The following is a 27,356-nucleotide window of genomic DNA, read 5'->3' as shown; positions in this document are numbered from 1 at the left end:
GCAGGCTCTACAAATTAATTTTTCATTTATTTCCTTTAAAAAACTAAAAAACATTTTTATGAGTAACTTTAAAATGTTTAACAGTACCAACATCTGCATGGACAATGATCCTGAATATAAAAAACATGAAATTGTTCTTACTTCACCACTGCGACATCACTGTCTTTAATTAACATGCCAACACAACACAACTCACTCACCCAACCATGATCTAATAAAGATAACATACTATCGAGCTGTGGTCTTTATTGATTTTAATTGTCAGTGAATGGTTAACATAAAGAACAATTCCTGATCAATTATTAATTGTGTGCATCATATTCCCTGTGTGTAATGTGCATATGGGAGAGGACTGGCTGGTTGAGTCAAAGTCCATTTTTGGGTTAGTAGTGTCCATGTAACAGCCTCTACTTCATGTTGTGTTCATATAGTAGTACGGCCTGGATGCACCAACACCAGGTCAGGTGTGTGCAACTCATTTTGCCCCAGGAACCGCATTCGATCTTCAATGAGGCTCGGGGGGCTGCACTGAAAATGTGTTGCATTTCCTCGAAGTGGTTATTAACAAAAACAAACATTTTACTCAAACCAAACGCGGTTTGATTAGATGCGTGTGTGTGTGTGTGTGTGTGTGTGTGTGTGTGTGTGTGTGTGTGTGTGTGTGTGTGTGTGTGTGTGTGTGTGTGTGTGTGTGTGTGTGTGTGTGTGTGTGTGTGTGTGTGTGTGTGTGTGTGTGCGTGCGCGTGCATGTTTAGACCACACAGCTTTTTTCTCCTCTCTGTATAGTAGCTGCTGCTGCTTGGTCTGCTTCTCAGAGGCAGGTGTGGACAGGAGCCATGGGCATGCTGTGGGCAGACTCTATGGGCATGTCTGCCCCCTCTCCATGTCTGTACACCTCAGTGCCAGTCTGTGTGGGCACCAGAGGCACCACTGGCAGAGCTGTTGGAGAGAGACAGGCATCAGACTGGCATTACACACACTGAGACTGAAATTGCATGGCTTTTACTACAGGTCCGTAACAGTACTCTTTCAGGACGTTAAGTTACCGTTGGTGAGCTAATCCCCTAAAAAAGACACTAAGGTAGTAATTATAGGAATATTAATGATGGGAGACAGACATCAACATCCCTCAGGTGAGGTCAGAGCTGTAGGGACTGAGCCTGAAGACCAGGGCTGGTGAGAGGGCCCAGGTTCCTGTAAAGCGAGGCTGGGTTAGAGGGCCTGAAACAAGGGGAGCAGTCTGGGCCATGTGCCTCCTGTGGGGCCAGGCTGGCTCTGTGAGGGTGATAAAACACAGGGGACGGTGAGATCACTGTGTGTTATTCCTCTGTTTGACAGTATGGGGGCATTACACAGGTAGTCTTTTCCCACAGCTACTGTGGAGCACCATGAGGCTGGCGAGACAGACTTTTACTTAGGAGCACCATGCTGCTTGGTGTTGTGAGGAGATCTCAGTGAAGCAAACCTGTTGACTCAGTCTGGACACAGGTAGGAAACCAGCATCTGAGGTTTCACGCACCTGCTGCACAGCTAAATACAGGTGTGTGTGTGTGTATAACGGTGTCATGCAAGGTGACTATGATGTATTTGTTTGCTCTAGCTAGCTAATACATACTAGTACACAACATATATTTACTTGTCCATAGACACATTTTGGGGTACTCACAGCTAGGAACAGGTAGGATGACTGATGTGAAGTTGTTAGGCAACCCGACATGGCCTCCTAGTAGGTCTTGAGACAAGGTGTGATCTTGGGGTTGGGGGAACGCCATTACATTTGAGTTAGGACCTGAGGAGGACCAGAGAAGAGAAGAGCTGTATACTACTACACTACTACACTGATCCAGTTACCATAAGAGCTCAAAGGTTACCCTCATTACGAATACTCTCAAGTCAGTAATGAGAGTTCACAATGAAACAGTATGATAACATCATAAGTGAAGACACAATGCACAGTGGACAGATTAGATTGTGGGAATTGACCTATTTTAGGTTGACCTATTTTAGGTTTTAATTGTTATTGACCTCTGTTGTTGATCTGTAAGGCAACCCAGAGAAAGTCAGTGGTATTCAGTTTGAGGGTTTTTACTGTAAGTATCTCCCCTCTGGAGTGTACCGTGCCCTGTGCGTTGTCTCAGGCCCCCAGTGGCCCCCTCCCCCAGCAGCATCTCCTGCAGCAGGCTGTCCACGCTGGGCTCCCCCAGGAGCCTGGCCAGCTGCAGGGTCTCCACCATCTGCCAGGCCACACTCTGCAGGGGGGGCAGCATCAGCAGCAGCTCTCCAAAACGCCCCCGCTGTTCACAGGTGGCCTCGTCCAGCAGCACCTGGGCCTGGAAACGCAGCCGACGCACTGTCTGAGGGGCCTCCAGCCCTGGGCAGTCTGAGAGACAGGGGGAGAGAGGTAGGGTTAATACTACACACAGAGAGAGAGAGAGAGAGACATCAATCTATACACAATACTCCATAATGACAAAGCAAAAACAGGTTGAAGTCGGAAGTTTAAATACACTTAGGTTGGAGTCATTAAAACTTGTTTTTCAACCACTCCACAAATTTCTTGTCAACAATCTATAGTTTTGGCAAGTCGGTTAGGACATCAGCGTAATGGTAGTAATAAATCAAATCAATACTAATTTTAGCAGCAGCGTAGGTTTCAGGGGGAGCAGTAGTTGTTAGCCATTTAACAGTCTTATGGCCATGGGATGGAAGCTGTTTAGGAGTCTTTTGGTTTGAGCCTTGTTGCAAAGGTATCGTCTGACGGACACGAGCATTGAGAACAGTCCATGTCTCGGGTGGCTGTAGTCTTTGGCAATTTGTGGCATGTACTGTCACACCCTTATCTGTTTCACCTGTCTTTGTGCTTGTCTCCACTCCCCGCCCAGGTGTCGTCCATCTTCCTCATTATCCCCAGTGTATTTATACCTGTGTCATCTGTTTGTCTGTTGCCAGTTTGTTTTGTTCATCAAGCCAACCAGCGTTTTTCCCCCTGCTCCTGTCTATTTCTAGTTCCTGTTTTGTAGTTTGACCATTCTGCCTGCCCTGACCCTGACTGCCGTTTCTGTACCTTGTCACACCACCCAGAATTATTGACCTCTGCCTTCCCTGACCCCGAGACTGCCTGCCATTCTGTACCTTTTGGACTCTGATCTGGATTACTGATCTCTGCCTGCCCTTGACCTGCCGTTTTGCCTGCCCCCTGTTCTAGTTCTTGAGGGAGAGGTTGTAATCCACTTCCAGGTCTCTGACCTCCTCCCTGTAGGCCGTCTCATGGCTGTTGGTGATCAGGCCTACCACCGTCGTGTCATCGGACAAACTTGACGATGGAGTTGGAGTCGTGCGTGGCCACGCAATCATGGGAGAACAGGGAGTGTAAGCACACACCGCTGGTGGGCCCATGTGTTGAGGGTCTGCATGGCGGGTTGAGTAACAGTGGTCTGGGACTTTAACGCCCCAAGTGGCGAAGGAGACGTGTTGATAGAAGTTGAGCATCACCAGTCTTAGTGATGCGGAATTAAAATCACTGGCAACAAGAAAAGCAGCCTCCGGGTGCATTGTTTCTTGCTTGTTTATAGTCTTGTACAGTTTGTCAAGTGCCAGCTTGATGTTGTCCTGAGGTGGAATATACCCGGAGTGTACAAAACATTAAGAACATGCTCTTTCCATGACATAGACTTACCAGGTGAATCCAGGTGGAACCTATAGTCCCCTATTGATGTCACTTGTTAAATCCACTTCCATCAGTGCAACTCAATAGTAGGAAGGTGTTCTTAATGTTTTGTACACTTAGTGTATTCAGCAGTCACGGTAACAGTTGTAGGTACACAAAGAGTCCAGGGCAGATGAATCAAAGTTGAAGTCAGAATTGAGATTATTAACTACCGATCTGATGTCCAAAAGATTCCATCGATCATAGGAAAATGATAAACGCCAAAAGAATCACAAAATAGAAAAGTTGGGTCAGAGCACGTAAGACAGCAGCCATACAGTACGGCGCCATCTTTACATAGAGTACATGAGAGACACATACATGTACAGTATGCTTATACTGAGAGACAGAGTGAAACCACTGTGAGATAAACAATTTCTATAACACAGCCCTGAGACAGAGAGAATGTGAGATTAAGAGAGACAAATCCTCAAACTGCGGCCCTATGAGAATAGAGAGAGATGGGATTGCTGTGGGGACATTATACAATATACCTCTTTACTAATTGAAATGCATTATGTGTAATAAACTAAACTGAAATTATTAGAGAAAGGTTAGGTAAAGGTAGTAGGGCAGGGTCACACAGGACAGAGCTGAGCACACATGCGGTGTGTTTATTTCTGTAGGTAGTCAGTCATCTGTGTCAGACTTGGCCTGATGCTGCTGTGTACTGCTGTGCACTGCTGTGCCAGTTTGGCCAGTCAGTCTGTCAGACTGGTGGCCTGGCTCTGCTGCTGTAATCACCACCTCAGGCCAGCAGGCTGTAAAGTCCAGCAGCCAGTCACCTCTCCCTGCCAAAACCTCGCCCAGATATGAATAGTTTCTTCCCAGAACACGATGAAACCAGACCGCCAGGCCAAGACAAACCAAGAGGGGGCCAAGGACAGAGCACAGAGAGAGCCGAGACAGTCCCAGGAGAGAACAACTGTGAAATAAAAAGATTCCTGGCGAAAGACTCTTCCTTTGTCTGAGGACAGAGGAGAGGTGAGGAGGGGCAGGGGGGTGGCTGGTGGTGACCAAAGGACTGACTGACCAGGACTGAAGAAGACTATGGTTTTAAGGCAGGCAAACTCGCTGTCGGTGATGTCCAGCTCTCTCAGAGGCTTGACCAGCTCCTCCAGGATCCGGGCAGCCACCCTGGACACCTCCACCTCAGGACCGCTCACTGGGATCACAAAGTAATTACCTGCAAACACAATCCACATATGAAATACTTATAATATAAATTAAGTAAAACTTTATACATTAGGTAAGTCTGCTTCCTTTATCAATATACACATATGGTAAAAGCAGCATAGCTTGTCGACATTACTAGTATCAAACATTTTCATTATATAACAAAGATGAGAGCACATCCCAGACTCAGCTGAGATCTATATATATATATATATTTTACCCAGAAGGATAATGTCATTGTAAGGCAGGGAGCGTCGAGCCACCCCTAGGATGAGGTGTTCAGCAGAGTGGGCTCGTAACAGGGATACCTGCACATAGACAAGACACAGCACAGAGACAACTCACAGCAGCCATTACACAGACAGCCCTCCCTGCAACGTGAGTATTCCAACAGCTAGTGATCCAAAACCCAACACAAAGACAGCTGGGCTGAATGTGACCGCCTGCTTAGACAGGTGCAGCTCACATGTTCATACAGACACATTAAGTAGGATAACATCCAAAGTTCCATACCCTGTCGTCAACGGGGAGGCTGCAGAACTCGGGGATGCGCTTGGCCCACTGCACCAGCAGGAGGAGCTGCTGCTTCATGGACTCACACACGTCCCCCACGAGCGCTATCTTCTTGGTGTTGATGTCACAGCTCATAGGGGAGGTCAGGGCTGGAAACTGAGAGTGGCACACAATAATGAGAGGTTCCATATTGGCCCTAGGTGTCAGTGTAATGTGAGAATGAAGAGAGGGTTGGAGGAGATGGATGGGGCAGGGTGCAGGGGTTAGATGATGGGTGCTTGGACAATCGTGAAGGGCAGAGCAAGCAGAGGCAGGTAGGGTATTGGGTAGGGGAAAGGTCACTTCAGAGAATGGTGGTAATAGAGAATATAAGGGTGTAAGATGAGAAATGGATTTTGGATGTGTGTTGTTGGTGGGTCTGTCTCTGGAACGATGCTGTTGGATGGTGATCAGAGCCCCTTCAGCACACAACTCACATTGAAGGAGACATTGCATGAAAACTTGACCCAAATGGAAAACAGCCTGGCCAAATTGTGGTTCATTTGTCAATCATCCAATTACATTTCTGCCGCATTCCTTTCGCATATAAAGAGGATATCTGGTTGTTATTATGTATTTGAAGCCAATTGAACGCTGGCACACAATCCAAGCCCAGGCACTGCCATTACATAGGACTGCTGTGATCAGATGTGAGTCTCTCTGGGCAATTTGGCAATTTCTAAGGAGTAACTGAATCCAGTCTTCAGCTTGAATCTCCAGGGGACCTTAATGGCCGGCTGTCTAAAGTGCAGCCTGTATCCTCTCCATCTCTAGCCTTGCCACTGCTGTGTTTCTGAGAAACAGATAAGGGGCTCTACTCTGGGTTGTATGGGAAATGGAAGCCTCTGGAGCACTCTGTGGCTGTGAATAGGGAGAGGTTTTATAGTGACAGTCTCTTACCTGATGCATGCTGGCCTCTGCCTGTAGCAGTACACTGATTGACAGAGTGCCCAACCCCTGTCCCTCTCCTCTGCGGCTGCTGATGCGGTCCCGCTCGTTCTGCACGGCTGGAAATAAAAGAATAGGAGGGAGGGAGAGTCCCTGGATTTCTTGTGTTCACTGTTTTACTTGTACAAAGTATACTCAATGGAAGGGTAACGTTGTAATTATAGCATACACCTACACTGAACAAAAATCTAAATGCAACACGTAAGGTGTTGTTCATATGTTTCTTGAGCTGAAATATAAGATCCCAGGAAGTTCGCACAAAAGCTTATTTCTCTCAAATGTTGTGCACAAATTTGTTTACATCCCTGTTAGTGAGCATTTCTCCTTTGCCAAGATAATCCATTCACCTGACAGGTGTGGCATATCAAGAAGCTGATTAAACTGCATAATAATTACACAGGTGCACCTTGTGCTGAGGACAATAAAAGGCCACTTTAAAATGTGCAGTTTTATCACACAACACAATGTCACAGACGTCTCAAGTTGAGGAAGCGTGCAATTGGCATGCTGACTGCAGGAATGTCCACCAGAGCGGTTGGCAGAGAATTTAATGTTAATTTCTCTACCAACATTGTTTTAGAGAATTTGGTAGTACGTTCAACTGGCCTCACAACCGCAGACAACATGTATGGTGTCATGTGGGCGAGCGGTTTGCTGATGTCAACGTTGTGAGCAGAGTCCCCTATGATGGCGGTGGGGTTATGGTACGGGCAGGCATAAGGTAAGGTCATCGAACATAATTCCATTTTATCGATGGCAATTTGAATGCACAGAGATACCATGACAAGATCCTGAGGCCCATTGTGAGGCAATGTTTTTTGTTGGTATCTGTGACCAACAGATGCATATATGTATACCCAGGCATGTGAAATCCATAAATTAGGGCCTAATGAATTTATTTCAATTGACTACTTTCTTATATGTAACTCAGTAAAATCTTTGAAATTGTTGCATCTTGCGTTAATGTTTTAAATGTTTTTTATACATTTAATTTTGAAACTCATCTGTATTGAGACTATTTCAGTGCAAATTCAATTTCCAAATTCCCCATTGTATGAAAAGTAACATCTCTAATTTTGATTCTGATTTTGCCAACATATTAAACCTGACTATGTAATTAGGCAAAGGAAGGCATGACATGAGGCTGACAGTACAGGGCCTGATGATTGGGATTGTGTCTGACAGAGGAGACTGTCTCATAGTGACCTCTGTGCCTGTATCATTACAATGGATGACCTCAGCCTGATTTCAGTCTGCTCCACAAAGTCAGACAACAAGCCCCAGTCTGAGAGCAATCAGTCACCACAGCTGACCTCTCAGCAGCCAATCAGGACCCTATTAATCAAACTGGAGCTGCAGAGACAGAGAGAGACCTCTGCCTTGGAGACATGGCCATGGGTGATGATGTCACAAATTAGTCCTCCACGGAGCATAAGTGAAGTGATAGATTGAAAGTGGCTGTGGACATTCGGCAAGGAGAATAGGAGTACAAATAATGATTGTTGTCAAAAATGGTTTGTTAGAATTAGTTGTCCGGATTAATGTACAATTGAAAAACATTAAACCAAAGGCTTATACAAATTTTCAAAATGGCATGTTCTGATATTTTCTGGCATAGCTTTGCAGTTTCTTAAATGCTAATTGATTGGTCTGCAAAATTAATATGGCAAATGTTTGAATCTTTCTCCCTGACTATCACTAAGGGGGCTCAACTCAGCTTCAGTTTCTCTCTTACGGAACATTCCTCTGGAATGAGGGCTCAGCAAAGAGAAGTATCTCTCTTGAAAAAGCCAGAGCAAATATTTGCCCATGCTCAGCCATGTTAATTATTCATGTGAGGAGCCATTCATGGATCCTCTAATCCCGTCTCTCTCTCTCCTGGTTATCTGCGGCAGCCAGTGGAAGATAAGGTCTACAGTGCACACTGCAAACAGCCACTCACTCAGTATTGCTCAAGAGAGCGGCATGTTGATCTTGTTGCATTTCCCTCACAGTAAGAGGCGAATACACTCTTAGAAAAAAGGGTTCTTCGGCTGTCCCCATAGGAGAACCCTTTTGGGTTCCAAGAAGAGGGTTCTACCGGGGACCAAAAAGTTTTCTTCAAAGAGTTCTCCTATGGGATAGCCAAAGAACCCTTTTCGGTTCTAGATACCCCTGCACATCGACTCTGTACTGTTACCCTGTGTATTTATTCTACGTGTTATTAGCTTTCGAATATTCAGTTGTTTATGAAGCATGTGACAAATACATTTTATTTTATTTGGAATAGCACCTTGTACACTATACCCCACTCACTACCCCTGCTTGAGCCTCCACTACCCACCCCCATCTGGCGTGCCTGCCAACCCCAATTCCCCCCTTGGCGTTGGACATGGTTATGTAATGTGGGTAAATATTGTGATTTGTCAACTTGTATGCTTATTGCTTTAAAAACAAAATGCTGTGTGTGTGTGTATGTGCGTGTGCGTGCTGGTAGGCTTTAAAAATATATATTTTGAATTAATAATGTGGCAATTTATTGTGTAATTACTTTGTAGTATGGTGCCATACAGTATGTAAACTCTATGTCATGATTAAACAAAAAAAACTCACCTTCCTTTCTCATGCCAGCTCGGAAACATTTCCGAAGCCTGCAGTAACGGCATTGGTTCCTCTTGTCTTTGTCCACAACACATTGCCTGCTGAACCTGCCGACCACACACACATACACACACACACACACACACACTTCAATACAACAGTTGTAAGATTCTGTAACACACAATCAGATATAAGTCTCACACTATGGGCTTCTGTAATTGTGATGGCGTCAGATCAGTGCTGTGGGCATACACATGTTCAGACAGGCTCCTAACGCTTAGTTCCAGACCTTTCATAGAAACCTGCGAAATGACAACTCCTATAGTCTATACAGTGTGGTAAAATCGACTTCTCACATGTAAGAGTAAAACTCATCACACCGTTGACTTGGAGTCTTCAACCACTGTATTAAGGTTATTTTCTCTTTGTCTGAACAAAACCCAGAGACTATGACACAGAAGTTGGCTTTCTATTCTTGGCCAATTCAACTCTCATACTTTTCACTTCACAATGGATGTGGTTGAGAACTGTACCACCAGAAAAAGTAATCAGTTATTGAGATGGGGGTTGAACACTGTAAAAGAAAGTACTTTACCAGAATTTCAGCAACAAAAAAAAGACCAGCTGCCCTAGTCGTTGGCAGTAAATTTGTCTCTGTGTTGTCATGTGGGTCGGAGGTGGACAATAGTGAGCATAATAATAATTCCAATGACCTGCAGTTCTAACAGAACCTTGGTGGTATCTCAAATGCAGTCTTCTGTGAATCCGTAGGCGAGCGAGTAAACTCCCACTACCATATGTTCTTCTTGCTAACGTGCATTCAATGGGAAATAAAATTGATGACCTACGATTAAGATTATCCTAACAACGGGACATCAAAAACTAACATCTTATGATTCACCAAGACGTGGCTGAACGATGATACGGACAATATAGTGGTAGAAGGATTTTTCATGCATCGGCAGAACAGAGACGCTACCTCTGGTAAGACGAGGGGTGGGTGTGTGTGTGTCTATTTGTTAATAACAGCTGGTGCGCGATGTCTAATATTAAAGTAGTCTCTAGGTATTTCTCACCTGAGGTAGAGTACCTTATGATAAGCTGTAGACCACACTATCTACCAAGAGAGTTCTCATCTATGTTATTCGTAGCCGTCTATTTACCACCACAGAATGAAGCTGGCACTAAGACTTTAATGCAGGCAAGCTTAAATCAGTTTGACCAATTTTTTTACCAGCATGCACAACCAGAGAAAAATAATTCCTAGACCACCTTTACGCCACACACAGAGATGCATACAAAGCTCTCCACCGCCCTCCATTTGGCAAATCTGACCATAAATCTATCCTCCTGAGTCCTGCTTACAAGCAAAAGCAGGAAGTACCAGTGACTCAATCAATACGGAAGTGGTCAGATGATGTGGATGCTACACTACAGGACTGTTTTGCTAGCACAGCCTGGAATATGTTCTGGGATTCAGCCAATGGCATTGAGGAGTACACCACCTCAGTCATCTGCTTCATCAATAAGTGCATCGACGACGTCATCCCCACAGTGACTGTACGTACATATCCCAACCAGAAGCCATGGATTACAGGCAACATCTGCATTGAGGCTAGAGCTGCCGCTTTCAAGGAGCAGGACTCTAACCCGGACGCTTATAAGAAATCCATCTATGCCCTCAGACGAACCATCAAACAAGCAAAGCGTCAATACAGGATTAAGACTGAATCCTACTACACCGGCTCTGACGCTCGTCGGATGTGGCAGGGCTTGAAAATTATTACGGATGACAAAGGAAAACCCAGGCGTGAGCTGCCCAGTGAGGCGAGCCTACCAGACGAGCTAAATGCCTTTTATGCTTGCTTCGAGGCAAGCAACATTGAAGCTTACACGAGAGCACCAGCTGTTCCTTCAAACGAGCTTCAATGCCATGCAACACTCCTTCTGTGGCCTCCAACTGCTCTAAAACGCTAGTGAAACCAGATGCATGCTTTTCAACCGTTCGCTGCGCGCAGCTGCCCGTCCGACTAGCATCACTACTCTGGACGGTTCTGACAAAGGGATTTGTAGTTGTCCACATATTCTAGGTGTTTAGCTAGACTGTAAACTCTCCTTCCAGACACATATCAAACATCTCCAATCCATTTCACAACAAAGCATCCTTCACTCACGCCGCCAAACTTATCCTAGTAAAACTGACTATCCTACAGATCCTCGACTTCGGCGATGTCATCTACAAAATAGCTTCCAATACTCTACTCAGCAAACTGGATGTTGTCTATCACAGTGCCATCCGTTTTGTTACCAAAGCCCCTTATACCACCCACCACTGCGACCTGTATGCTTTAGTCGGCTGGCCCTCGCTACATATTCGTCGCCAGACCCACTGGCTCCAGATCATCTATAAGTCTATGCTAGGTAACGCTCCGCCTTATCTCATCTCACTGGTCATGATAACACCCACCCATAGCACGCGCTCCAGCAGGTATATCTCACTGGTCATCCCCAAAGCCAACACCTCCTTTGGCCTCCTTTCCTTCAAATTCTCTGCTGCCAATGACTGGAACGAATTGCAAAAATTGCAGAAGTTGGAGACTTATATTTCCCTTACTAACTTTAAAAATAGCCCACCCAATCTACCTACCTCATCCCCATATTGTTTTTATTTACTTTTCTGCTCTTTTGCACACCAGTATCACTACTTGCCCATCATCATCTGCTCATCTATCACTCCAGTGTTAGTCTAAATTATAATTACTTCGCTACTATGGCCTATTTATTGCATTACCTGCTCACGCCATTTGCACAGACTGTATATAGACTATTTTTTGCCTACTGTGTTATTGACTGTACGCTTGTTTATTCCACGTGTAACTCTGTTATTGTTTGTGTCGCACTGCTTTGCTTTATCTTGGCCAGGTCGCAGTTGTAAATGAGAACTTGTTCTCAACTAGCCTACCTGGTTAAATAAAGGTGAAATATGTATATGTTTAAAACACTGTGGCACTCACGTCAGTAGCCATGAAGTGCTTTGAAAGGCTGGTCATGGCTCACATCAACAGCATCCTCCCGGACACCCTAGACCCACTCCAATTCGCATACTGCCCCAACAAATACACAGATGACGCAATCTCAATCACACTCCACTTTCAAATCAAATCAAATGTTATTTGTCACATACACATGGTTAGCAGATGTTAATGCGAGTGTAGCGAAATGCTTGTGCTTCTAGTTCCGACAATGCAGTACTAACCAACAAGTAATCTAACTAACAATTCCAAAACTACTGTCTTATACACACAAGTGTAAGGGGATAAAGAATATGTACATAAAGATATATGAATGAGTGATGGTACAGAGCGGCATAGGCAAGATACAGTAGATGGTATTGAGTACAGTATATAGAGTGCCTTGCGAAAGTATTCGGCCCCATTGAACTTTGCGACCTTTTGCCACATTTCAGGCTTCAAACATAAAGATATAAAACTGTATTTTTTGTGAAGAATCAACAACAAGTGGGACACAATCATGAAGTGGAACGACATTTATTGGATATTTCAAACTTTTTTAACAAATCAAAAAACTGAAAAATTGGGCGTGCAAAATTAGTCAGCCCCTTTACTTTCAGTGCAGCAAACTCTCTCCAGAAGTTCAGTGAGGATCTCTGAATGATCCAATGTTGACCTAAATGACTAATGATGATAAATACAATCAACCTGTGTGTAATCAAGTCTCTGTATAAATGCACCTGCACTGTGATAGTCTCAGAGGTCCGTTAAAAGCGCAGAGAGCATCATGAAGAACAAGGAACACACCAGGCAGGTCCGAGATACTGTTGTGAAGAAGTTTAAAGCCGGATTTGGATACAAAAAGATTTCCCAAGCTTTAAACATCCCAACTGTGCAAGCGATAATATTGAAATGGAAGGAGTATCAGACCACTGCGAATCTACCAAGACCTGGCCGTCCCTCTAAACTTTCAGCTCATACAAGGAGAAGACTGATCAGAGATGCAGCCAAGAGGCCCATGATCACTCTGGATGAACTGCAGAGATCGACAGCTGAGGTGGGAGACTCTGTCCATAGGACAACAATCAGTCGTATATTGCACAAATCTGGCCTTTATGGAAGAGTGGCAAGAAGAAAGCCATTTCTTAAAGATATAAAAAGTGTCATTTAAAGTTTGCCACAAGCCACCTGGGAGACACACCAAACATGTGGAAGACGGTGCTCTGGTCAGATGAAACCAAAATTGAACTTTTTGGCAACAATGCAAAACATTATGTTTGGCGTAAAAGCAACACAGCGCATCACCCTGAACACGCCATCCCCACTGTCAAACATGGTGGTGGCAGCATCATGGTTTGGGCCTGCTTTTCTTCAGCAGGGACAGGGAAGATGGTTAAAATTGATGGGAAGATGGATGGAGCCAAATACAGGACCATTCTGGAAGAAAACCTGATGGAGTCTGCAAAAGACCTGAGACTGGGACGGAGATTTGTCTTCCAACAAGACAATGATCCAAAACATAAAGCAAAATCTACAATGGAATGGTTCAAAAATAAACATATCCAGGTTTTAGAATGGCCAAGTCAAAGTCCAGACCTGAATCCAATCGAGAATCTGTGGAAAGAACTGAAAACTGCTGTTCACAAATGCTCTCCATCCAACCTCACTGAGCTCGAGCTGTTTTGCAAGGAGGAATGGGAAAAAATGTCAGTCACTCGATGTGCAAAACTGATAGAGACATACCCCAAGCGACTTACAGCTGTAATCGCAGAAAAAGGTGGCGCTACAAAGTATTAACTTAAGGGGGCTGAATAATTTTGCACGCCCAAGTTCAGTTTTTGATTTGTTAAAAAAGTTTGAAATATCCAATAAATGTCGTTCCACTTCATGATTGTGTCCCACTTGTTGTTGATTCTTCACAAAAAAATACAGTTTTACATCTTTATGTTTGAAGCCTGAAATGTGGCAAAAGGTCGCAAAGGTCAAGGGGGCCGAATACTTTCGCAAGGCACTGTACATATGAGATGAGTATGTAAACAAAGTGGCATAGTTAAAGTGGCTAGTGATACATGTATTACATAAAGATGCAGTAGATGATATAGAGTACAGTATATACGTATACATATGAGATGAATAATGTAGGGTATGTAAACATTATATTAGGTAGCATTGTTTAAAGTGGCTAGTGGTATATTTTACATCATTTCCCATCAATTCCCATTATTAAAGTGGCTGGAGTTTAGTCAGTGTGTTGGCAGCAGCCACTCAATGTTAGTGGTGGCTGTTTAACAGTCTGATGGCCTTGAGATAGAAGCTGTTTTTCAGTCTCTCGGTCCCAGCTTTGATGCACCTGTACTGACCTCGCCTTCTGAGAATAGCGGGGTGAACAGGCAGTGGCTCGGGTGGTTGTTGTCCTTGATGATCTTTATGGCCTTCCTGTAACATCGGGTGGTGTAGGTGTCCTGGAGGGCAGGTAGTTTGCCCCCGGTGATGCATTGTGCAGACCTCACTACCCTCTGGAGAGCCTTACGGTTGTGAGCGGAGCAGTTGCCGTACCAGGCGGTGATACAGCCTGCCAGGATGCTCTCGATTGTGCATCTGTAGAAGTTTGTGAGTGCTTTTGGTGACAAGCCGAATATCTTCAGCCTCCTGAGGTTGAAGAGGCGCTGCTGCACCTTCTTCACGATGCTGTCTGTGTGGGTGGACCAATTCAGTTTGTCTGTGATGTGTATGCCGAGGAACTTAAAACTTACTACCCTCTCCACTACTGTTCCATCGATGTGGATAGGGGGGTGTTCCCTCTGCTGTTTCCTGAAGTCCACAATCATCTCCTTAGTTTTGTTGACGTTGAGTGTGAGGTTATTTTCCTGACACCACACTCCGAAGGCCCTCACCTCCTCCCTGTAGGCCGTCTCGTCGTTGTTGGTAATCAAGCCTACCACTGTTGTGTCGTCCGCAAACTTGATGATTGAGTTGGAGGCGTGCGTGGCCACGCAGTCGTGGGTGAACAGGGAGTACAGGAGAGGGATCAGAACGCACCCTTGTGGGGCCCCAGTGTTGAGGATCAGCGGGGTGGAGATGTTGTTGCCTACCCTCACCACCTGGGGGCGGCCCGTCAGGAAGTCCAGTACCCAGTTGCACAGGGCGGGGTCGAGACCCAGGGTCTCGAGCTTGATGACGAGCTTGGAGGGTACTATGGTGTTAAATGCCGTAGTCGATGAACAGCATTCTCACATAGGTATTCCTCTTGTCCAGATGGGTTAGGGCAGTGTGCAGTGTGGTTGAGATTGCATCGTCTGTGGACCTATTTGGGCGGTAAGCAAATTGGAGTGGGTCTAGGGTGTCAGGTAGGGTGGAGGTGATATGGTCCTTGACTAGTCTCTCAAAGCACTTCATGATGACGGAAGTGAGTGCTACGGGGCGGTAGTCGTTTAGCTCAGTTACCTTAGCTTTCTTGGGAACAGGAACAATGGTGGCCCTCTTGAAGCATGTGGGAACAGCAGACTGGGATAGGGATTGATTGAATATGTCCGTAAACACACCAGCCAGCTGGTCTGCGCATGCTCTGAGGGCGCGGCTGGGGATGCCGTCTAGGCCTGCAGCCTTGCGAGGGTTAACACGTTTAAATGTTTTACTCACCTTCGCTGCAGTTTTTTTATTTTAATTTTTTTATTTTACCTTTATTTTACTAGGCAAGTCAGTTAAGAACAAATTCTTATTTTCAATGACGGCCTAGGAACAGTGGGTTAACTGCCTGTTCAGGGGCTGAACGACAGATTTGTACCTTGTCAGCTTGGGGATTCGAACTTGCAACCTTTCGGTTACTAGTCCAATGCTCTAACCACTAGGCTACCCTGCCGCCCCGTGAAGGAGAGGCCGCATGTTTTGGTTGCAGGCCGTGTCAGTGGCACTGTATTGTCCTCAAATCGGGCAAAAAAGTTATTTAGTCTGCCTGGGAGCAAGACATCCTGGTCCGTGACGGGACTGGTTTTCTTTTTGTAATCCGTGATTGACTGTAGACCCTGCCACATACCTCTTGTGTCTGAGCCGTTGAATTGAGATTCTACTTTGTCTCTATACTGACGCTTAGCTTGTTTGATTGCCTTGCGGAGGGAATAGCTACACTGTTTGTATTCGGTCATGTTACCGGTCACCTTGCCCTGATTAAAAGCAGTGGTTCGCGCTTTCAGTTTCACGCGAATGCTGCCATCAATCCACGGTTTCTGGTTTGGGAATGTTTTAATCCTTGCTATGGGAACGACACCTTCAACGCACGTTCTAATGAACTCGCACACCGAATCAGCGTATTCGTCAATGTTGTTGTCTGACGCAATACGGAACATATCCCAGTCCACGTGATGGAAGCAGTCTTGGAGTGTGGAATCAGATTGGTCGGACCAGCGTTGAACAGACCTCAGCGTGGGAGCTTCTTGTTTTAGTTTCTGTCTGTAGGCAGGGATCAACAAAATGGAGTCGTGGTCAGCTTTTCCGAAAGGAGGGCGGGGCAGGGCCTTATATGCGTCGCGGAAGTCAGAATAGCAGTGATCCAAGGTTTTGCCAGCCCTGGTTGCGCAATCGATATGCTGATACAATTTAGGGAGTCTTGTTTTCAGATTAGCCTTGTTAAAATCCCCAGCTACAATGAATGCAGCCTCAGGATGTATGGATTCCAGTTTGCAAAGAGTCAAATAAAGTTAGTTCAGAGCCATCGATGTGTCTGCTTGGGGGGGAATATATACGGCTGTGATTATAATCGAAGAGAATTCCCTTGGTAGATAATGCGGTCGACACTTGATCGTGAGGAATTCTAAATCAGGTGAACAGAAGGACTTGAGTTCCTGTATGCTTTTGTGACCACACCACGTCTCGTTAGCCATAAGGCATACGCCCCCGCCCCTCTTCTTACCAGAACGAAGTTTGTTTCTGTCGGCGCGATGCGTGGAGAAACCAGCTGGCTGCACCGACTCCGATACCATCTCTCCAGTGAGCCATGTTTCCGTGAAGCAAAGAACGTTACAGTTTCTGATGTCCCTCTGGAATGCTACCCTTGCTCGGATTTCATCAACCTTGTTATCAAGAGACTGGACATTGGCGAGAAGTATACTGGGGAGTGGTGCACGATGTGCCCGTCTCCAGAGTCTGACCAGAAGACCGCTACGTTTCCCTCTTTTACGAAGTCGTTTTTTTGGGTTGCCGGCTGGGATCCATTCCGTTGTCCTGGGTGAAAGGCAGAACACAGGATCCGCTTCGCAAAAGTCATATTCTTGGTCGTACTGGTGGTGGTGCTGGTGGTGAGTTGACGCTGCTCTTATATTCAGTAGTTCTTCTCGACTGTATGTAATGAAACCTAAGATGACCTGGGGTACTAATGTAAGAAATAACACGTAAAAAAAAAAATGCATAGTTTCCTAGGAACGCGAAGCGAGGCGGCCATCTCTGTCGGCGCCGGAAGTACTTTCTCACCTGGACAAAAGGAACACCTATGTGAGAATGTAGTTCATTGACTACAGCTCAGCGTTCAACAACATAGTGCCCATGAAGCTCATCACCAACCTCAGGACCCTGGGACTAAACACCTCCCTCTGCAACTGGATCCTGGACTTCCTGACGGGCCACCCCCAACTGGTAAGAGTAGGCAACAACACATCTGCCACGCTGATCCTTAACACTGGGGCCCCTCAGGGGTGTGTACTTAGTCCCCTCCTGTATTCCCTGTTCACCCACGACTGCGTGGCTAAACACGACTCTAACACCATCATTAAGTTTGCTGACGACAACAGTGGTAGGTCTGATCACCGACAACGACGGCCTATAGGAAGGAGGTCAGAGAACTGGCAGTGTGGTGCCAGGACAACAACCTCTCCCTCAATGTGAGCAAGACAAAGGAGCTGATCGTGGACCACATTAACATCGACCGGGCTGTAGCGGAGCGGGTCGAGAGTTTCAAGTTCCTTGGTGTTCACACCACCAACGAACTATCATGGTCCAAACATACCAAGACAGTCATGAAGCTGGCACGACAAAACCTTTTCCCCCTCAGGAGAGTGAAAATATTTGGCATGGGTCCCCAGATCCTCAAAAGGTTCTACAGCTGCACCATCGATAGCATCCTGACCGGTTGCATCACCGTCTGGTATGGCAACTTCTCGGCATCTGACCGTAAGGCACTACAGTCAGTTGAGGATGCCTGGTCATTCTTTAAAAGTAACTTCCTCACCATTTTAGATAAGCATGCTCCGTTCAAAAAATGCAGAACTAAGAACAGATACAGCCCTTGGTTCACCCCAGACCTGACTGCCCTCGACCAGCACAAAAACATCCTGTGGCGGACTGCAATAGCATCGAATAGTCCCCGTGATATGCAACTGTTCAGGGAAGTCCGGAACCAATACACGCAGTCAGTCAGGAAAGCTAAGGCCAGCTTCTTCAGGCAGAAGTTTGCATCCTGTAGCTCCAACTCCAAAAAGTTCTGGGACACTGTGAAGTCCATGGAGAACAAGAGCACCTCCTCCCAGCTGCCCACTGCACTGAGGCTAGGTAACACGGTCACCACTGATAAATCCATGATTATCGAAAACTTCAATAAGCATTTCTCAACGGCTGGCCATGCCTTCCGCCTGGCTACTTCAACCTCGGCCAACAGCTCCGCCCCCCCCGCAGCTCCTCGCCCAAGCCTCTCCAGGTTCTCCTTTACCCAAATCCAGATAGCAGATGTTCTGAAAGAGCTGCAAAACCTGGACCCGTACAAATCAGCTGGGCTTGACAATCTGGACCCTCTATTTCTGAAACTATCTGCCACCATTGTCGCAACCCCTATTACCAGCCTGTTCAACCTCTCTTTCATCTCGTCTGAGATCCCCAAGGATTGGAAAGCTGCCGCAGTCATCCCCCTCTTCAAAGGGGGAGACACCCTGGACCCAAACTGTTACAGACCTATATCCATCCTGCCCTGCCTATCTAAGGTCTTCGAAAGCCAAGTCAACAAACAGGTCACTGACCATCTCGAATCCCACCGTACCTTCTCTGCTGTGCAATCTGGTTTCCGAGCCGGTCATGGGTGCACCTCAGCCACACTCAAGGTACTAAACGATATCATAACCGCCATCGATAAAAGACAGTACTGTGCAGCCGTCTTCATCGACCTTGCCAAGGCTTTCGACTCTGTCAATCACCATATTCTTATCGGCAGACTCAGTAGCCTCGGTTTTTCGGATGACTGCCTTGCCTGGTTCACCAATTACTTTGCAGACAGAGTTCAGTGTGTCAAATCGGAGGGCATGCTGTCCGGTCCTCTGGCAGTCTCTATGGGGGTGCCACAGGGTTCAATTCTCGGGCCGACTCTTTTCTCTGTGTATATCAATGATGTTGCTCTTGCTGCGGGTGATTCCCTGATCCACCTCTACGCAGACGACACCATTCTATATACTTTCGGCCCGTCTTTGGACACTGTGCTATCTAACCTCCAAACAAGCTTCAATGCCATACAACACTCCTTCCGTGGCCTCCAACTGCTCTTAAACGCTAGTAAAACCAAATGCATGCTTTTCAACCGGTCGCTGCCTGCACCTGCATGCCAGACTAGCATCACCACCCTGGATGGTTCCGACCTAGAATATGTGGACATCTATAAGTACCTAGGTGTCTGGCTAGACTGCAAACTCTCCTTCCAGACTCATATCAAACATCTCCAATCGAAAATCAAATCAAGAGTCGGCTTTCTATTCCGCAACAAAGCCTCCTTCACTCACGCCGCCAAGCTTACCCTAGTAAAACTGACTATCCTACCGATCCTCGACTTTGGCGATGTCATCTACAAAATGGCTTTCAACACTCTACTCAGCAAACTGGATGCAGTCTATCACAGTGCCATCCGTTTTGTCACTAAAGCACCTTATACCACCCACCACTGCGACTTGTATGCTCTAGTCGGCTGGCCCTCGCTACATATTCGTCGCCAGACCCACTGGCTCCAGGTCATCTACAAGTCCGCCTTATGTCAGCTCACTGGTCACGATGGCAACACCCATCCGTAGCACGCGCTCCAGCAGGTGTATCTCACTGATCATCCCTAAAGCCAACACCTCATTTGGCCGCCTTTCGTTCCAGTACTCTGCTGCCTGTGACTGGAACGAATTGCAAAAATCGCTGAAGTTGGAGACTTTTATCTCCCTCACCAACTTCAAACATCAGCTATCTGAGCAGCTAACCGATCGCTGCAGCTGTACATAGTCTATTGGTAAATAGCCCACCCTTTTCACCTACCTCATCCCCATACTGTTTTTATTTATTTACTTTTCTGCTCTTCTGCACACCAATATCTCTACCTGTACATGACCATCTGATCATTTATCACTCCAGTGTTAATCTGCAAAATTGTAATTATTTGCCTACCTCCTCATGCCTTTTGCACACATTGTATATAGACCCCCCCTTTGTTTTCTACTGTGTTATTGACTTGTTAATTGTTTACTCCATGTGTAACTCTTTGTTGTATGCTCACACTGCTATGCTTTATCTTGGCCAGGTCGCAGTTGCAAATGAGAACTTGTTCTCAACTAGCCTACCTGGTTAAATAAAGGTGAAATAAAAAGAAATATTAAAAAAATACAGAGGGAAGTGCGAACGGCGCAGAACTCCACTGGGGCCAAGCTTTCTGCCGTTCAGGACCTATACAATAAGCGGTGTCAGAGGAAAGCCCATAAAATTGTCAGGAACTCCAGTTAGACTGTTTTCTCTGCTACCGCACGGCAAGCGGTACCGGAGCACCAAGTCTAGGACCAAAAGGCTCCTCAACAGCTTCTACCCCCAAGCCATAAGACTGCTGAACAATTAATAAAATCGCCACTGGACAATTTACATTGACCACCCTCCCTTTTGGACACTGCTGCTACTCGCTGTTTATTATCTATGCATAGTCACTTCACCCCCACCTACATGTACAAATGACCTCAACTAACCTGTTCCCCCGCACACTGACTCGATGCCGGTGCCCCCTGTATATAGCCTCGTTATTGTTATTCTTATTGTGTTACTTTTTATTTTAGTCTACTTGGTAAATATTTTCTTAACTCTTCTTGAACTGCACTCTTGGTTAAGAGCTTGTAAGTAAGCATTTCACAGTAAAGTCTACACTTGCTGTATTCGGTGCATGTGACAAATAAAGTTTGATTTGATTTGAAATTACACCCTATTTCCCCATTTAGTCTCAGGTCAAAAGTAGCGCACTAAATGGGGATCCAGCCTGGTCTCATAGACTAGATGTAACAGAGTAATTGTAAATCCGGGACACTGAAATTAGTATGATACAGTATGTTACATTTGGTATGCTTCCATAAGACAGATGGTTACTTAAAGTAGGGTGGTTGGTTGAGGTGTATGGGTGGGGGTATAACGCAAACTTCTAGAAACCAATAGATTGAGAGTTTGAGTCTCATCACAGACAACTTTATCATTTGAGCTAAATTAGCAACTTTCCAACTACTTACTACTTTTTAGCTACTTTGCAACTACTTAGCATGTTAGAGAACCCTTCCCGTAACCCTTTCTGCTAACATTTCCCCTAACCTTCATCCTTTTAGCTAACCCTTTCCTAAACCTAGCCCTTTAACCTAGTCCTAAACTTAACCCTAACCACCAAGTTGTAATTGGCCCGTGCAACCCAAGGCTTGATACCAGCATAAACAGAAACTCTTAAACCTAACCACCAACCCCTAGCTTATGCTAACGTTAGCCACCATAACATCTCATATATTTAGCAACTTCGTAACATATTGCACGTTTTGAAAATTCGTAACATATAATATGAATTGTAATTTATAACATATAATACTAAATGGGTGATGGACATCCAGAAATGAATACATACAGTTGAAGTCAGAAGTTTACATACACTTAGGTTGGAGTCATTAAAACTCGTTTTTCAACCACTCCACAAATTTCTTGTTAACAAACTATAGTTTTGGCAAGTCGGTTAGGACATCTACTTTGTGCATGACACAAGTAATTTTTCCAACAATTGTTTACAGACAGATTATTTCACTGTATCACAATTCCAGTGGGTCAGATGTTTACATACACTAAGATGACTGTACCATTAAACATCTTGGAAAATTCCAGAAAATGATGTCATGGCTTTAGAAGCTCCTGATAGGCTAATTGACACCATTTGAGTCAATTGGAGGTGTACCTGTAGATGTATTTCACGGCTTACCTTCTAGCAGTAGACCTCCATAAATCTGGTTCATCCTTGGGAGCAATTTCCAAATGCCTGAAGGTACCACGTTCATCTGTACAAACAATAGTACGCAAGTATAAACACCATGGGACCACGCAGCTGTCATACCGCTTAAGGAGACGCGTTCTGTCTCCTAGAGATGAACGTACTTTGGTGCGAAAAGTGAAAATCAATCCCAGAACAACAGCAAAGGACCTTGTGAAGATGCTGGAGGAAACGGGTACAAAAGTATCTATATCCACAGTAAAACGTGAAAGGCCGCTCAGCAAGGAAGAAGCCACTGCTCCAAAACCGCCATAAAAAAGCCAGACTACAGTTTGCAACTGCACATGGGGACAAAGATCGTACTTTTTGGAGAAATGTCCTCTGGTCTGATGAAACAAAAATAGAACTGTTTGGCCATAATGACCATTGCTATGTTTGGAGGAAAAAGGGGGAGGCTTTTTTGCAAGCCGAAGAACACCAACCATGAAGCACGGGGGTGGCAGCATCATGTTGTGGGGGTGCTTGCTGCAGGAGGGACTGGTACACTTCACAAAATAGATGGCATCATGAGGGCGGAAAATTATTTGGATATATTGAAGCAACATCTCAAGACATCAGTCAGGAAGTTAACGCTTGGTCGCAAATGGGTCTTCCAAATGGACAATGACCCCAAGCATACTTCCAAAGTAGTGGCAAAATGGCTTAAAGACAACAAAGTCAAGGTATTGGAGTGGCCATCAGAAAGCCCTGACCTCAATCCCATAGACAATTTGTGGGCAGAACTGAAAAAGCGTGTGAGCAAGGAGGCCTACAAACCTGACTCAGTTACACCAGCTCTGTCAGGAGGAAAGGGACAAAATTCACCCAACTTATTGTGGAAAGCTTGTGGAAGGCTACCTGAAATGTTTGACCCAAGTTAAACAATTTAAAAGCAATGCTACCAAATACTAATTGAGTGTATGCAAACTTCTGACCCACTGGGAATGTCAGAAATAAAAGCTGAAATAAATCATTCTCTCTACTATTATTCTGACATGTCACATTCTTAAAATAAAGAGGTGATCCTAACTAACCTAAGACAGGACATTTTTAGGCTAAGGTGTATGTAAACTTCAACTGTACCATAGGAACCGAACCGTAACTGTCACGCCTTGGTCATAGTGTTTTGTGTTTTTCGTTATATATTTTGGTCAGGCCAGGGTGTGACATGGGTTTATGTGTTTGGTTTCGTATTGGGGTTTTATAGGATTTGGGATTGCTATGTTTAGGGGTGTGTCTAGTTAGGCTTGGCTGCCTGAGGCGCTTCTCAATCTGGAGTCAGGTGATTCTCGTTGCCTCTGATTGGGAACCGTATTTAGGTAGCCTGAGTTTCACTTTGTATTTCGTGGGTGATTGTTCCTGTCTCTGTGTAGTTTCACCAGATAGGCTGTAATTAGGTTTCACGTTCCGTTTGTTGTTTTGTATTTATTATAGTTATTTCATGTATCGTCACTTTTCTTCATTAAAGACATGAGTAACCACCACGCTGCATTTCGGTCCGACTCTCTTTCAACAAACGAAGAACACCGTTACAGTAACATATCATATTAAATGGAGTGCTGCGGATTTATTTACAGAATAATACGAAATGCTCTGAGAACAGGTTGGATCAGATATAAAAAATATATATCTTTTTATATCTGATCCAACCTGTTCTCAGAGCATTTCGTATTATTCTGTAAATAAATATATATATATATATAAAAGGGCAATATATTGTGAATAGGGTGTCATTTGAGATGTAGTCCTCTTTTTCAGTGACATGTGTGGTGAAGAGTCTCACCTGCAGGTGTAGGCGTGGTTCTTCCTGACGCTCCTCCTGAAGAAGCCCTTGCAGCCGTCACAGCTGGAAGCACCGTAGTGTTTACCTGTGGCCCTGTCTGCACATATGGAACACACGCTCCCGTTGGTCTGTGGCAGCAGAGGGGCAGGCTCCGGCATCATCAACTCTGTCAGTCAATCACAAGAAAATGATTGAGATTCATACACTACAGCACACTGGAGGTCTGGTGTGTAGCTACTGCATGTGTTCAATTCACTCTTGAGACTTGGGGAGAGACATGTGAGGATATATATTACTGATGACCTCAGGCTAACATTAGAAAGCTTTGGAGATGCACAATGGAATAGGGTCTTGTAGGACACTGTTCTACTTTTACAGAGCGCCCCCCATTGCTGATGAATAAGTAAACATCTCCGAGCCTTGCTAATAAGCCCCAACAGTGTCTGCAGAGAGCGGATCACTCAGCTGAGAGATTGTCAACGCTGTGTGACAGCAGATAAGCACGATTACAGAGCGAATAATTAATCAACGCCATCATCAGCTAAGGTGATTAATGAATCCCTGTTCATTCCATGAAGGGTAATAACCTTGTGCTGCACATAAAAACACATAACTTTCAAAGGCAGAAATGTGTTGATTGTGAGCTTATAGGGCTGTAAGAACAATGGCAGCGTTGTGTTGTTCCCCAGGTCTGATGAGGTTTGGAGGGGGTAATAAAAGCAGGGTTATAGGTAGAGATATCACTGCTGTATGTTACTGCCAGACTCACAGGCCCTCAGAGGACCACTGCTGCTTATTACTCAGAGGAAGAGGAAACTCCCCATTTAATTAAAGCAGATTCAGGTCAGTGGCAAAGACAAAGTCCACTGGCTAATTTTACACTGGGAGCTCCATTTTAATTCAATCTCCCTCAGTGTTGCTCTAAATTGTGTCCTGTCAGTGTTCGATCGCTGCAGGATTGTCTCTCTTAAAACCACTGACCGTCAAATATACTTTGTTGGTGTAGTGTTTGTGCAGTCACAGGGACAATGCCCCCAGGCTGTAATGTATTTAAAATTGCACACTTAGAGCTGGGAGACTGAGCAGCCAGGGATAACAATTTAACATGGAGACTGCTTTCTGTGGTCAAAGATCAGTTCGATTGAATTAAGAGATTAGAATACATCTGCCACACAGCTATCTGCCTTGGAGAGCAGTCTGCTGGTAAAGCATCTCCTTAAAAGTGCCAAAGAAAGGACCTGATTCAGCAGAACAGACTCCTAATGATGATAATGATCAATTCAAATTAGATTATAAGGGAAAGCAGAAGAGGGAGGTCTTTAGATCACTCTCAGTATTGCCGGGAGTAATGACCGTTGCATTCACAGCATTTTGTGGAATGTGAGCTGATGTCATTGTATCCATGCCATGAGAAAATGGTCTTACAAATTCCTGTGTGCATGAGAGCTATAGTGGCAAGAAAAAGATGACTGCAAGAGCACAGTGCAGAATGCTCAATGAGGTTAAGAAGAATCCTAGTGTCAGCTAAAGACTTACAGAAATCTCTGGAACATGCTAACGTCTCTGTTGACTTGTCCATGATACGTAATTCACTAAACAAGAATGTTGTTCATGAAAGGAAGCCACTGCTGTCCAAATAAAACATTGCTGCGCGTTGGAAGTTTGCAAAATAACACCTGGATTTTCCACAGCCCTTCTGGCAAAATATTCTGTGGACAGATTAAGCTAAAGTTGAGTTGTTTGGAAGGAACACACAACACTGTGTGGAGAAAAAAAGGCACATAACATCAAAACCTCATCCCAACTGTAAAGTATGGTGGAGGGAGCATCATGGTTTGGGGCTGCTTTGCTGGCTCAGGGCCTGGACAGCTTGCTATCATCGAAAAACTTGGGAATTCATTTTTCAGAATACAAGGCTGTCTGTCTGCCAATTGAAGTTCAGAAATTGGGTGATGCAACAGGACAACGACCCAAAACACAGAAGTAAATCAACAATAGAATGGCTTCAACAGAAGAAAATATGCCTTCTGGAGTGGCCCAGTCAGAGTCCTGACTTCAACCCGATTTAAAATGCTGTGGCATGACCTCGAGTGGTTCACACCAGACATCCTAAGAATATTGCTGAACTGAAAGTTTTGTAAAGATGAATGGGCCAAAATTTCTCCTGACCATTGTGCAGGTCTGATCCGCAACTACAGAAAACTTTTGGTTGAGTTCATTGCTGCCAAAGGAGGGTCAACCAGTTATTAAATCCAAGGGTTCACATACTTTTCCCACTCTGCACTGTGAATGTTTACACGGTGTGTTCAATAAAGACATGAAAACGTATAATTGTTTGTGTTATTAGTTTAAGCAGACTGTGTTTGTCTATTGTTGTGACTCAGATCAAATGTAATGACCAATTTATGCAGAAATCCAGGTAATTCCAAAGGGGTCACATACTTTTTCTTGCCACAGTACATTGTAAAGTGCTGAGAGTACTTTTTAAAACCATGTTCTTCCAAGGGCACTGTGTCTTTTATGCAAGCCTCCCCCCATCTGAATGGAAAGAACAGGTTTTAAAAAGTTACCAAGATCTACTCATGAATTTGAACCTATAAAAATATAAATATATACATTTTATATTATTTGAATGTCATTTGAATATCATACAAACCCCCTCAAAATGTCAGACCAGTGTTTTGGTATTGTTGTGCACCAGTCTATGAGTGAAAGACAGACAGGTAAAGGTGTCATTATACCAGACGTACCTGTCTCTACGGGAAACACCCTGAGGTTGTCAAACTCCAGCATGGTGTAGGAGGGATCAAGGGTGGTGCTGTAGTCTGTGGAGTCCAGATCCAGCACGTTCCCTGACAGCTTCATGGTTCTGGTCACTGCTTCAGGAGGCCACACTAGGCCCAAATAAAAGTCTGATTTATATGAGCAAAGGAACCAGAACAGGCTGCTGCACGACCTTCCTCTTCAGTTCACCACTCTGTTCCAAAATTACCCACTATTTCAGCGCAATCACTTAATTCCTCTGTGTCTTCCTGATTGTCTAGCTCAGGTAAATCAATGTGTTGTCATTCTGTGTGACGCTGCTATTCCTCCACTCGTCACAGGCCTCCAAAGTCCTGGTTCCTGTCCTGTGCTGATGTTTTCCTTGGCCCAGTGAATCATGTGTACCTTTTAGATTCTTCCTTTTCTCATCCCAGTATTCCTGGCAGGCAATTCTTACTCAGGTTGTATAACAGAACAAGTTATCCAGTATGTATTTAGCTGGTAGCTAATGTTCCAGATCAGTGTGACAGATCCCAAACGGCCTTCTAAAGGAGGGAAAGAGAGAGACACTGAGATTTG

General features: G+C 44.9%; 1 protein-coding gene across 4 annotated transcripts; it reads right to left on the bottom strand.

The window, feature by feature from the left end:
- On the bottom strand, positions 1-27,356 carry LOC109887650 (hepatocyte nuclear factor 4-beta). Of its 4 annotated transcripts, none has more exons than XM_031811020.1 (10): positions 26,765-27,355; positions 24,015-24,180; positions 8,975-9,069; positions 6,335-6,441; positions 5,396-5,551; positions 5,103-5,190; positions 4,740-4,892; positions 2,090-2,380; positions 1,667-1,789; positions 1-939 (listed from the first exon to the last, which is right to left on the bottom strand). In XM_031811020.1, exons 1-10 carry the CDS (start codon positions 26,877-26,879, stop codon positions 812-814), a joined length of 1,422 nt encoding a protein of 473 aa, XP_031666880.1. In that variant the 5' UTR covers positions 26,880-27,355; the 3' UTR covers positions 1-811. The 4 variants fall into 4 exon arrangements, with proteins under 4 accessions (XP_031666880.1, XP_031666906.1, XP_031666889.1 ...); XM_031811046.1 differs by having other exon boundaries at positions 1-1,275; positions 2,117-2,380; XM_031811029.1 differs by having other exon boundaries at positions 2,117-2,380; positions 26,765-27,354.

The sequence above is a fragment of the Oncorhynchus kisutch genome, linkage group LG3 (assembly GCF_002021735.2).
Source record: "Oncorhynchus kisutch isolate 150728-3 linkage group LG3, Okis_V2, whole genome shotgun sequence".
In the NCBI taxonomy this organism is placed as follows: Eukaryota; Metazoa; Chordata; class Actinopteri; order Salmoniformes; family Salmonidae; genus Oncorhynchus; species Oncorhynchus kisutch.
This window is presented reverse-complemented; position numbering and strand designations above follow the sequence as displayed.